Source organism: Humulus lupulus, chromosome 2 (genome assembly GCF_963169125.1).
Source record: "Humulus lupulus chromosome 2, drHumLupu1.1, whole genome shotgun sequence".
In the NCBI taxonomy this organism is placed as follows: domain Eukaryota; kingdom Viridiplantae; phylum Streptophyta; class Magnoliopsida; order Rosales; family Cannabaceae; genus Humulus; species Humulus lupulus.
In genome coordinates this window covers 23,270,183-23,282,534 of record NC_084794.1, presented here as the reverse complement: position 1 = coordinate 23,282,534, position 12,352 = coordinate 23,270,183, and the positions used below count along the sequence as shown (strand labels likewise).

At 38.9% G+C, this 12,352-nt stretch overlaps 1 protein-coding gene and 1 non-coding gene across 3 annotated transcripts; both read left to right on the top strand.

Moving 5' to 3' along the window:
* Window positions 1-3,770: 3,770 nt before the first annotated feature.
* LOC133817492 (callose synthase 12) lies at window positions 3,771-10,726 on the top strand. Of its 2 annotated transcripts, none has more exons than XM_062250032.1 (3): window positions 3,771-9,304; window positions 9,487-9,611; window positions 10,312-10,726. In XM_062250032.1, the coding sequence occupies exon 1, from the start codon at window positions 3,980-3,982 to the stop codon at window positions 9,296-9,298; it is 5,319 nt and encodes a 1,772-aa protein (XP_062106016.1). In that variant the 5' UTR covers window positions 3,771-3,979; the 3' UTR covers window positions 9,299-9,304; window positions 9,487-9,611; window positions 10,312-10,726. The 2 variants fall into 2 exon arrangements, with proteins under 2 accessions (XP_062106016.1, XP_062106015.1); XM_062250031.1 differs by having other exon boundaries at window positions 3,772-9,304; window positions 9,517-9,611.
* Window positions 6,954-7,033, top strand: LOC133820339 (small nucleolar RNA J33). Its single transcript, XR_009886756.1, has one exon. It is a non-coding gene; the product is annotated as a small nucleolar RNA J33 (small nucleolar RNA).
* Window positions 10,727-12,352: the final 1,626 nt, after the last annotated feature.

The following is a 12,352-nucleotide window of genomic DNA, read 5'->3' as shown; positions in this document are numbered from 1 at the left end:
GGTTTTGTTGGGAGTTTTGGCTAGGGTTCTTGTGGTTGTGATGCTTGGGGTATGTGAGGATGGTTTTTGGGTTCATTTGGCACCAAAAATGAGGTTTGGAAGCATTGGAATCGAGTTATAATTGAAGGAGTCGAAGAAGGAGGTTTCAGGGGAAAGCTGGTCTGGGGGTAGCGCTACAGCGCCCATCAGAGGGCGCTTTAGCGCTACACAGGATGCTTTTGGGCGGTTTGGGGGCTCTGAGTATAGTGTTGGGGCGCTAGGGAGCAGCGCTGTAGCGCTGCTGTGTTCCTTCAGAATCCCGTTTTGAGTGTTTTTAAGGGTTTTTGGCTCGGGGTTTCAATCCTTAAGGCCCGGGATCGAATCTACTCACCGTGTGGGCATGTTTCGAGGTCCCGAGAGTGGGGTTTAGGTTAAGACCCTTTCATCGTTGATTTTCATTAATGGAGGTTATAATTGGTTATGATTAGGTAACTGCTAAGGAACCAAAAGGTTGATCGTTCTCAGGAGTCGTTCTTATTATATTTATCGCTCGAACCGGAGGTAAGAAAACTGCACCCTGTGTATATGACATGCATGATTGTTGTTGAGGTATGTTGGTTGATAAATGTGGACAGTGATTGAATATCAGATGCTAGAGAATGTTGTTTACTTGTGTATGGCACTGATTAGCTAGGGACGGCACTGGTTGCGTATTACTGACCTAAGAGTCATAAACGGCATAAGCGTCCTGAACGCAGGGCCGAATGAAGATTAGATCTAATCGATATCAGCGTTGAATGACTCTAAGGCATTAATGCTGGACCGACCCTAAGGTCGATGAAACTTATAAGCACTTGGCTAGTCTAAGACTAGTTACTCAGAGCCAGGGCCTAAGGCCTAGGTGACTGCTTGTCACATGGCTAGGGAACAGTGTTCCATGGTTATGACTCTATGATCATGAGGTAGGTTATGTTGGTGACTAGTCACCATGCACCTAACTTGTTTAAGCTAATGAAAGGATCACTTATCTCTAAAGCCCCGGTGACCTTATCGTCACATGGCTATTGGGAACAGAACCCACCTTAGTGACTTTTTTCCAATTGCCACTTCTCTATTTTGGACTAAAAGTTCTGAATGATTATTATGATCATTATTGATATTATATCATGCTATACTGTGTTTTCTTGCTGGGCCTTGGCTCATGGGTGCTATGTGGTGCAGGTAAAGGGAAAGAAAAGCTCACCCAACCTTGAGTGGAGAGCTTAGGTGGTGATGTGTATATATGCGGCCACTTGACCACCACGGCCAATGAGTTCTCAGAGGAACTAGGGGGTTTACCCTATTTTTGCCACTTAGGTCGGCGAGTTTGTAAATTTGAAATAGTAATGACTTTTTTGGGTTGTAAATAAAATGTAAATGTTTTATGGGCTCATGGACAGTTTTATGTATTAAATAAAATATATCATTTCCTTTTTATTGGTTTTCCACCTTAGCTTGTTAATAACACTTAGAAGCACGTTTTTAACCAAAGGACTCGGGTAGCGAGTCAAATTTCCAGTTCACCGTAATTGTTCTGGGGTAACCAGGGCGTTACAGCGGCGCTAGGTTGGTATGCCGCGGCGCAAGGTGCAGACAGGGAGGAGGCTGGCGCCTCTGTTTGGGAGGCGGGCCGTGGCATAGTGGAGTAGGACCGCAACTCTTAAGGGCCTATTTGGCCATAAATGTGTTTTTGTTATGGGAACTCAAACCTTAGGCCTCAGGATCGTTCCTACTACCCGGTCTAGTAGGATTCGACGTCCCGGAGGCTAGGTCTTGGTCCGGGAACCTTTTATTACTCATTTTATTGATGAGGTTTATATTTGGTTATGACTAGGTGACCGTTAAGGGACTTAAGGACTAATCGTTCTCAATGGTCGTTCTTTTATTATTTCACGCTCAAACCAGAAGTAAGAAAACTGCACCCAGTATGTGACATGCATGGTTATTGATGAAGCATGTTGAGTGTTATATATATTGGCATTAGTTGCATAGTAAATGCATAACAACTTTGCTTATATGTGTATGACACTGACCTAGGAGTCAGGAATCAGAAATGGTGTCAGTATTAACTGTGAAGCTGTGACTTATTAGTCAAGTTCGGCAGTAGTACTGAGCATTGGTCATATGGAATGACCTATGAGTCAAGAACGGTATTAGTGTGTTTAACGCAAGTCAAAAAGATTAGATCTAATCGACATATGCATGAAATGCTTGACCGACCTTAAGTTCGATGAAAACAAAAGTGTTTGTCTAGTCTAAAGGCTAGTTACTTAGAGCCAGGGCCAGAAGGCCCATGTGACTGCATCGTCACATGGCTAAGGGTGCGGAGCCCAAGTTCGTGACTTATTAGTCACTTATCTGATTCAAGTTCGTGACTCCATAGTCACTTATCTGGCTTAAGTTCGTGACTTACTCATCAGTCACTTATCTGATTAGGGCTACACGCCCCAACATGATTATTAGAATCTCGATACCATCTGATTAGGGCTACAAGCCCAGTATGATTATCATAATCATCAATTGATATTGTATACATGCAGTAATGAGTTTTCTTGCTAAGCCTTGGCTCACGGGTGCTATATGGTGCATGTAAAGGGAAAGAAAAACTCACCCAACCTTGAGTGGAAATCTTAGGTGGTGATGTGTACATATGCGACCGCTTGACCACCACGACCAATGTGTTTCTTAGAGAAACTAGGGGTTAACCCGATATTTTGCCGCTTAGGTCAGCGTGTTGTAATTTTTACACTGTAACGACAATTTTGGATTGTAAATAACTTGTAAACACTTTTATTGACCCATGTGTAGTTTTATGTTTTAAATAAAATATATAATTTCCTTTTGATCAACATTTTTCACTTTAGTCTAGTAATGACACCTAGATGCACACTTATAACCAAATGACTCGGTTAGCGAGTAAAACACAGTTTAAAGTTCACAGTAACGATCTTGGAGTAACAAGAGCGTTACATAGGATATGTCCAGTTGGTTATTGATATCTTCTCCTATGGTTATTTGACGAGATTTGTTAGTGTTCATGAGATTCGTGGATCGTTATTTTATTTTCAATAATAATGTTTTAATTATATTTAAATCTTTACTTATTATTGATGTTGATAATTATTTGATGGTGTACATTACAAAAAACAGTTACTTAGTTTACCTATTTCTTTTAATAATAATAATAACAATCCAAGCTTTTTATTTTAGAAAAAAAAGAAAAAAAAAACCTTTTACTGTATTACTTGCTTTTTTATTCTTTTAATTTCCTAAAAAAAAACAATTTATAACTTTGCCTTAACATGGCTGATGTTAATTATTAAGGAAAATGATGTGTTTTTCTATTATTACCAAAATTTTATTTTTAACTTTATAATTTTTCACTTTACAATAATTATAATTGGTCTTCCATTTCAAAAATAGGAAAAAAAGAATTGATCCTAATGAATTATTGACTACGCTTTATAACTTTATCTTAACAAGGCTGATTTTATTTTAGATATGATCAAATAATAATTAGTTGTATTAATAATGTCATTTTTGCTAAATACTTTTAGAAATAGACAACTCATTATTTAGCAGCTTAAAGTAAAAAAAAATAGGCAGATGGGAAAAGTCCAAACTAATTTAAAAAAAAGAAATAATTTTCAAAATTCTTAATCTGGAAGGAAGTAAAAATGAGAAAATTAAAAATCTAATAATAAAAGTAAGAGAAGAAACTTAACAACGCGCTTTGTGGTTTGTAAGAAACGCGCCTTGTTTTGTTTCATTCTTCTTCTCCTTCCTTCGTCATCTTCCCCCATTTCTGCATCTGAGCTCATTCTCAGTCTCTCTATCTCTCTTCTTTCTCTCTCTAAAACTGATTGTGTGGTGGGGTTTGAAATCCCTATTTTTTTTTTCTTCAAAAGAAAGAGATTAATATACCTTCGAATATTCGGAGGTTTTGAGCTGCAACTTTTTCATGAGCCACCGCCACCGTCCTCCGGTGTCCGCATCGCCCAACCGGCATGGACCTCTGGGCCAGACCGACCTGGAGTCGGAGCCGTACAACATAATTCCGGTGAATAATCTTCTAGCGGACCACCCGTCCCTCCGCTTCCCCGAGGTACGCGCGGCTGCGGCCGCTCTACGCGCTGTTGGGAACCTTCGCAAGCCGCCTTTCGCCCAATGGCTTCCCCAGATGGACCTCCTCGATTGGCTGGCACTTTTCTTTGGTTTCCAGAAGGACAACGTTCGGAACCAGAGGGAGCACCTGGTTCTCCACCTCGCCAATGCTCAGATGCGCCTCACGCCCCCGCCGGACAATATCGATACCCTAGACAGTGCCGTTTTGAGGCGTTTTCGGAGGAAGCTTCTCAAGAATTACACCGAATGGTGTTATTATCTTGGCAAGAAGTCCAACATTTGGATCTCGGACCGGCGCGAAGCTGCTGCGGATCAACGCCGGGAACTTCTTTACGTTTCGCTGTATCTCCTCATATGGGGTGAGTCTGCTAACCTAAGATTTGTTCCTGAGTGTTTGTGTTACATATTTCATAATATGGCCATGGAGTTGAATAAGATTTTGGAGGATTATATTGATGAGAATACCGGCCAGCCCGTGATGCCTTCGATTTCGGGAGAGAACGCGTTCTTAAACTGTGTTGTGACACCAATCTATGAAACGATTAAAGCTGAAGTTGAGAGTAGTAGGAATGGGACTGCGCCGCATAGTGTTTGGAGGAATTATGATGATATTAATGAGTACTTTTGGAGTAAGAGGTGTTTTGAGAAGTTGAAATGGCCTATTGATGTGGGGAGCAACTTCTTCGTGACCTCAACTAGGAAAAGGCATGTGGGTAAGACTGGGTTTGTGGAGCAAAGGTCGTTTTGGAACTTGTACCGGAGCTTTGACAGGCTTTGGATAATGCTCATTTTGTTCCTTCAGGCTGCCATTATTGTTGCTTGGGATGGAACTGATTACCCTTGGCAGGCCCTGAAACATCGAGATGTTCAGGTCCGTATTCTGACCGTGTTCTTCACTTGGAGTGGTTTGAGGTTCTTTCAGTCGTTGCTTGATGCAGCGATGCAATACACTTTGGTGTCGAGGGAGACTTTGGGACTTGGAGTGAGGTTGGTGTTGAAGAGTATTGTTGCTGCTGGATGGATTGTAGTTTTTGGGGTGTTTTATGGGAGGATATGGACGCAGAGAAATCAAGATAGAAGATGGTCACGTGCGGCAGATCAGAGGGTGGTGACTTTTCTTGAGGTGGTTCTGGTTTTTATTCTTCCCGAGCTTCTAGCACTTGCTCTTTTCATTATTCCCTGGATTCGAAATTTTGTTGAGCAGACTAACTGGAGGATTTTTCGCATGTTATCATGGTGGTTTCAGAGTAGAATCTTTGTTGGTCGTGGGCTGAGGGAAGGTCTCATGGACAATATAAAGTACACTTTGTTTTGGGTTGTGGTGCTGGCTACAAAATTTTGCTTCAGTTACTTCATGCAGATAAAACCCATGGTTGCTCCATCAAAACTACTCTTGGACCTTAAGAACTTGAAGTATGAATGGCATGAGTTTTTTGATAGCAGTAACAGATTTGCAGTTGGGTTACTCTGGATTCCTGTTGTTTTGATTTACCTCATGGATTTGCAGATATGGTATTCCATTTACTCCTCTTTTGTTGGGGCAGGAGTGGGTTTGTTTGCACACTTGGGTGAGATTAGGAACATCCAGCAATTGAGACTGAGATTCCAATTCTTTGCAAGTGCAATTCAATTCAATCTCATGCCAGAGGAACAACTCTTAAATGCAAGGGGGACATTAAGGAATAAGTTCAATGATGCTATTAACCGGTTGAAGCTAAGGTATGGACTTGGTCAGCCATATAGGAAACTTGAATCCAATCAGGTTGAGGCGAATAAGTTTGCTCTGATATGGAATGAGATAATTATGATTTTCAGAGAAGAAGATATTATTTCTGACAGAGAGCTTGAGTTGTTGGAGCTGCCCCAAAATTCTTGGGATGTCAGGGTTATTCGCTGGCCTTGTTTTCTTCTCTGCAATGAGCTACTGCTTGCACTCAGTCAAGCCAAAGAGTTGGTAGATGCTTCAGATAAGTGGCTCTGGTATAAGATTTGCAAGAATGAATACAGGCGTTGTGCTGTCATAGAAGCTTATGATTGTCTTAAGCACTTGGTTCGGGCGATTCTTAAACGTAACAGTGAAGAGCATTCAATAGTGACAGTTTTATTTCAGGAGATTGATCAGTCTGTTCAGAGTGAGAGGTTCACTAAAACATTTAAAACGACTGCACTTCCCCAGCTCCATTCAAAGTTAATTAAACTTGTTGAACTGTTGAACAAGCCAAAGAAAGATCCTAACCAGGTGGTAAATACTCTACAGGCACTCTATGAGATTGTTGTTAGAGATTTTTTCAAGGAAAAGAGGAGCATTGATCAGTTGAGAGAGGAGGGTTTGGCCCCTCAAAATCCTGCTTCCATGGCAGGGTTACTTTTTGAAAATGCTTTGCAGATACCGGATCATGATGACGAAACCTTCTACCGACAGGTTCGGCGCTTGCACACTATTCTCATTTCTCGAGACTCAATGCAGAATATCCCAGTTAATCTTGAGGCAAGACGCAGAATTGCTTTCTTTAGCAACTCCCTCTTTATGAATATGCCCCATGCCCCCCAAGTTGAGAAAATGATGGCCTTTAGTGTTCTGACCCCATACTATACTGAAGAAGTGGTATACAGCAAAGAGCAACTGAGGACAGAGAATGAAGATGGGATTTCTATCCTCTATTATTTGCAGACAATTTATCATGATGACTGGAAAAATTTTATCGAGAGGATGCGTCGAGAAGGAATGGTGGATGACAAAGAATTGTGGACAACTAAGTTGAGAGAGCTTAGGCTCTGGGCATCAAACAGAGGCCAGACACTTTCACGAACTGTTAGGGGAATGATGTATTACTATCGAGCTCTTAAGATGTTGGCTTTTCTGGACTCTGCATCAGAGATGGACATTCGGGAAGGATCACGAGAACTTGGTTCAATGAGGCGAGATAGTTTCAACTCGGACAGGTCAACTTCAGCTAGGAGTTTAAGTAGAACAAACAGTTCCGTGAGCTTGTTATTTAAAGGCCATGAGTATGGGACTGCTTTGATGAAATTTACATATGTGGTTGCTTGCCAGATATATGGAACACAGAAAGCAAGAAAAGATCCTAATGCTGAGGAAATTTTGTATCTAATGAAAACCAATGAAGCTCTTCGAGTTGCCTATGTTGACGAGGTCCCAATTGGCAGAGATGGGAACGAATATTATTCTGTTCTTGTGAAGTTTGATCAGCAATTAAATAAGGAGGTCGAAATCTACCGTGTAAAATTGCCAGGGCCCTTGAAGCTTGGAGAGGGTAAACCAGAGAATCAAAATCATGCCATGATCTTCACTCGTGGTGATGCAGTTCAAACAATTGATATGAACCAAGATAATTATTTTGAGGAGGCTCTTAAAATAAGGAATCTATTGGAAGAATTCAGGCGATACTATGGTGCCCGGAAACCTACGATCTTGGGAGTCAGGGAACATGTTTTTACTGGTTCTGTTTCTTCACTTGCTTGGTTTATGTCAGCTCAAGAAACAAGTTTTGTCACCTTGGGACAGCGTGTTTTAGCGAATCCTTTAAAAGTTCGAATGCATTATGGCCATCCTGATGTGTTTGACAGGTTTTGGTTCTTGACTCGAGGTGGCATCAGTAAAGCTTCCAGGGTGATCAACATAAGTGAAGACATCTTTGCTGGCTTTAATTGTACACTTCGTGGAGGCAATGTCACACACCATGAGTACATTCAAGTTGGAAAAGGAAGGGACGTAGGGTTAAACCAAATTTCCATGTTTGAAGCTAAGGTAGCTAGTGGAAATGGAGAGCAAGTACTGAGCAGAGATGTCTACAGGCTGGGTCATAGGCTTGACTTCTTCCGAATGCTGTCTTTCTTTTACACTACTGTGGGTTTCTTTTTCAATACAATGTTGGTCATTCTGACTGTATATGCATTTTTATGGGGTCGACTTTATCTTGCTCTCAGTGGTGTTGAGGGTTCTGCTTTGGCACAAGACAGCAATAAAGCACTTGGGACGATCTTGAATCAACAGTTCATCATCCAACTTGGTCTTTTCACTGCCCTTCCAATGATAGTGGAGAACTCTCTTGAGCAAGGGTTCCTGCAGGCTATTTGGGATTTCTTGACAATGCAGCTCCAGCTTTCCTCTGTTTTCTATACATTCTCTATGGGAACTCGTACCCACTTTTTTGGCCGAACTATCCTTCATGGTGGTGCAAAGTATCGTGCAACTGGGCGTGGTTTTGTTGTTCAACATAAGAGCTTTGCAGAAAATTACAGACTTTATGCTCGCAGCCATTTTGTGAAAGCTGTTGAACTTGGACTCATACTTATAGTTTATGCAACACATAGTGCTGTAGCTAAGGACACGTTGGTATACATAGCCTTAACCATCACTAGTTGGTTTCTCGTCATGTCATGGATTCTGGCTCCCTTTGTTTTCAACCCTTCTGGTTTTGATTGGCTGAAGACTGTGGATGACTTTGATGATTTTATGAACTGGATTTGGTTTCGTGGTAGTGTGTTTGCAAAAGCTGAACAGAGCTGGGAAAGATGGTGGTATGAAGAGCAGGAACATTTGAGAACCACTGGTACATGGGGAAAGATAATGGAGATAATTTTAGACCTCCGCTTTTTCTTTTTTCAATATGGTATCGTATACCAGCTTGATATTACGGCCGGAAGTAGAAGTATTGCTGTATATGGCTTGTCTTGGATCTATGTCTTAGTGGCTTTTGGGATATACGTGGTGGTAGCATATGCTCGGGATAAATATGCAGCAAAAGAACACATATACTATCGACTTGTCCAGTTTCTTGTCATTATTCTCACCATACTTGTGATAATTGCCCTGCTTAAGTTCACAAATTTCAATTTTATAGATATTTTCACCAGTATGTTGGCCTTCATCCCCACTGGGTGGGGCCTGTTATTGATTGCCCAAGTATTCCGTCCACTTCTGCAGGCTACTAGATTTTGGAATGTTGTTGTTTCTGTGGCTCGAATGTATGATATATTATTTGGAGTGACAATCATGATTCCTATGGCTATACTATCATGGCTTCCTGGGTTTCAGTCTATGCAGACTAGGATCCTCTTTAACGAAGCATTCAGCAGGGGCCTTCGGATATTTCAGATTGTCACAGGGAAAAAATCAAAAGCTGATGTATGATTTCAGGTATTTATTTATTCATTAAGTTTTTTGTATAGTTTCTGTCTTTCAACCTTCTGGTTCATTTCATTCGTTTTTTTAATTGTTTGCTGAAAAATGTGCTTTCCCATTATGGTCTCTTCCTCTACACTACACCCACATGCTTTGACATAATTTTCACCTTGGTATTTATTTTATGCTAATAGCAGATGCTGATTATAAATCTGCGTTATTGCCAGGAGCCATTTGTGTGAAGTTCTTTCATCATGTCTTTGGATATGTATTGATCTCGTCATCCGTTGCCATACACTTCTTAGCTATAACGACCTATCAGGTAAAGTTGTTCTCCAGCTAGTATTTTCCAGTTTGTAGAATGCTATTGTATTTCCAATTTCATTGTCTTTCTTGCAAATTCATGGATAAAACCAAATGAAACTAGTTGAACTTCTGGAAAGACACGCACGTGCATGCACACACACACACACTCTCTCTTTTTCCAATGATTTGATTTTTGAACAGGGAAAATTAAAACACATTGATCTAGATTGGTTTTCAATCAATAAATAAATACAAGGGAATGAATGGTTAGGTAACCTATTGATCGGATAAGCATATTTTTTATTTTGGTCTCTTTATCATGCTAGGCAGGATATTTTGCTATACTTATTGAATATAATTTTTTTTTATTTTGGTGATCAGCCACATCAATCAGTAATATAAAATGGAACCTACTAAAGTACATAAGTGAGTCACACACACCACTGCATAGGAATTAGGACGGTTCACAATCAAACAAACAGATTTCGAATCATTAATACAGTTGAAGCTAAAGACATCACTAACTTTGTTTGAGTATTTTTGCAAGTTCGAAAATCTAAGGTCAGTTAGGGGATTGCCTTTCCAGGTCAATATTTTTAAGTATTAAAAATGAATTTATTTCCATTATAAATATAAAGCCATCTCTAAAGTTCAACTGTATACCATTATGCCAATTTCATACTCATCACTAAAAGAATTCGGACAAATTTTTGCAGGTTCAATGTTATCCCTTGGCGCAAAGACAGTATAGAAGTTGATAAACGAGGTTGTTTTGATACATTAGAAGCTCTTGTATGCATGTTAAAGCAATTTGTTTGTTATTTCAAGTTAATTTTGAGGGCAATTCATATGTATTGTTCATTGCTACTACCCTTCTTTCTCCCTCCCATTGTTTGTGTAATTAGTAGTAATTTTCTATAGCTTAGAAAATCTTCTTTTGGATCTCGAGTAGCTTTGGGTTGGCCTTCCACCTCTCAGAAAGGTACAACTCTTCAGCAGTGTCTATATTGAGCATAGCTAGTTTCATATCATTGAGATTTTGTTATCCACTACATTTTTTATTCTTTCCTCAGAATGGCAGTTGCTTGTGTCTACAATTAATATAATATCTACTTTTTCCTTTGATATTAAGCAACACTTGCGACTTTTTGCCTCGTATTGTTTGTGTGGAGTTGGTTTAAGAATAGATATAGATAGTTACACGTTGTGCCAACTGATGTAACACTTTTGTTTTTTCTTGGTTAAATGTCATTAAATTTATTGGATAGGATTATAAATTAGCGTTGGGTTCTTTTAAAACGGAGAAACCAATACTAGTGTTCTGTTAGTTTCACACCATATTAACATTATCCTTAAAGTTGGTCCCACCTGAAACTGAAACGCAATAGCTAAAAGGGTTGCATACACGGTGGGGAGTGCTGCCCTGGCCCGGTCTAATCTCCCAATCTGGAGGAAGGGGGCAGGGCAGAGAATCCTCAACGAGATCTATTTATTTTTTTAAAAAAAATTATATTAAAATAAAGTATATAAAAATTAAATTATTATAAGATATTTATAATTTAAAATACTAAATATTATCTCAAATAAAATTTATTTTTTTTAAAAAAAATTACTAATATATTACAAAAAAACATGAAAAAAGATATCAAATATATATAAAAATAATAAAGGTTTAAATGGGGTTTCCTTGGAGCCGGGAGTGCCATTTTTGTAATCGATTTGTTTAATAAATGAAGATGGAACTTGCAGTGTCTTATCTCTATGGAGAAAATGTGCATTCATAATATTTACATGATCTTAGTTTATCTATTGAATCGTATAAATTATGTAGTAAACTCTTTTGTAAAGCACTATCCACACCACACCCTTGATTTTAAACCTTTTTTTTCACCAATATTTCCTAAGTCAATGTAATAATTTACAGGGAAAACATACTGGTGTTCCTTTATATAATTTTAAAATTAAAAATTGTGAAAATATTGAAGTAAACTATGATTATTGTTCTTTAGTTTTTTCTTTAAAAACAAAAATTTCAGGTTTGATGTAATGTCAAGTTTAGTTAAGTGAATAATGTTTAGGGCACTTAATTTACACATTCTATTTATATACTATGATGTATTGAATTTAAACTATGAAATTAAAGATGAATGAGATCTAATACACATCATATTGTATAGTTACGATAAATCCATACAAATGAGAAAGTTTAAGCTCTACTCAATTTTTAATTTTTTGATATTTTGTTATTAGTTTTATTTTTAAATATCCCAGAAAATATGGTGTGTTTGGGGGTGTTGGAATGATACTTGAGACTGTTTCACATTTGTGTACTTCGTCTACGGAGAGATAAAAGGCGACAAAAGAAAAAAACTAATTCTGATGTAATTCGTGAAAAAAAATCTTTTAACAAAGTCGGAAAGTCAAAGCTGATTTATATTGTGGGTCAGATTTACATTGAAAACTATAATATTATTGTCTGTCCTTGTTCTCATTCTCTTGTGAGGACGTGCCCACGAGGTGGTAGCTTAGTGGCGGGTCCCTTGTGGGCCCTTTCCATGGGCCACGTGCCCAAATCCCACACCCAATTGCTTTAGCTAAAAATGACAAGTTTTATAGTACAAGTCTCTACCGGGACCAGGTGTATTTATGACAATGCCACCAACAATCAATATGAAATTAATATTTCTTGCTTTGACTAAAGTGAAAGAGGTTTCATAATAAGGTAAATGAGGACGCACATTCCTTAACTTTCCCCAA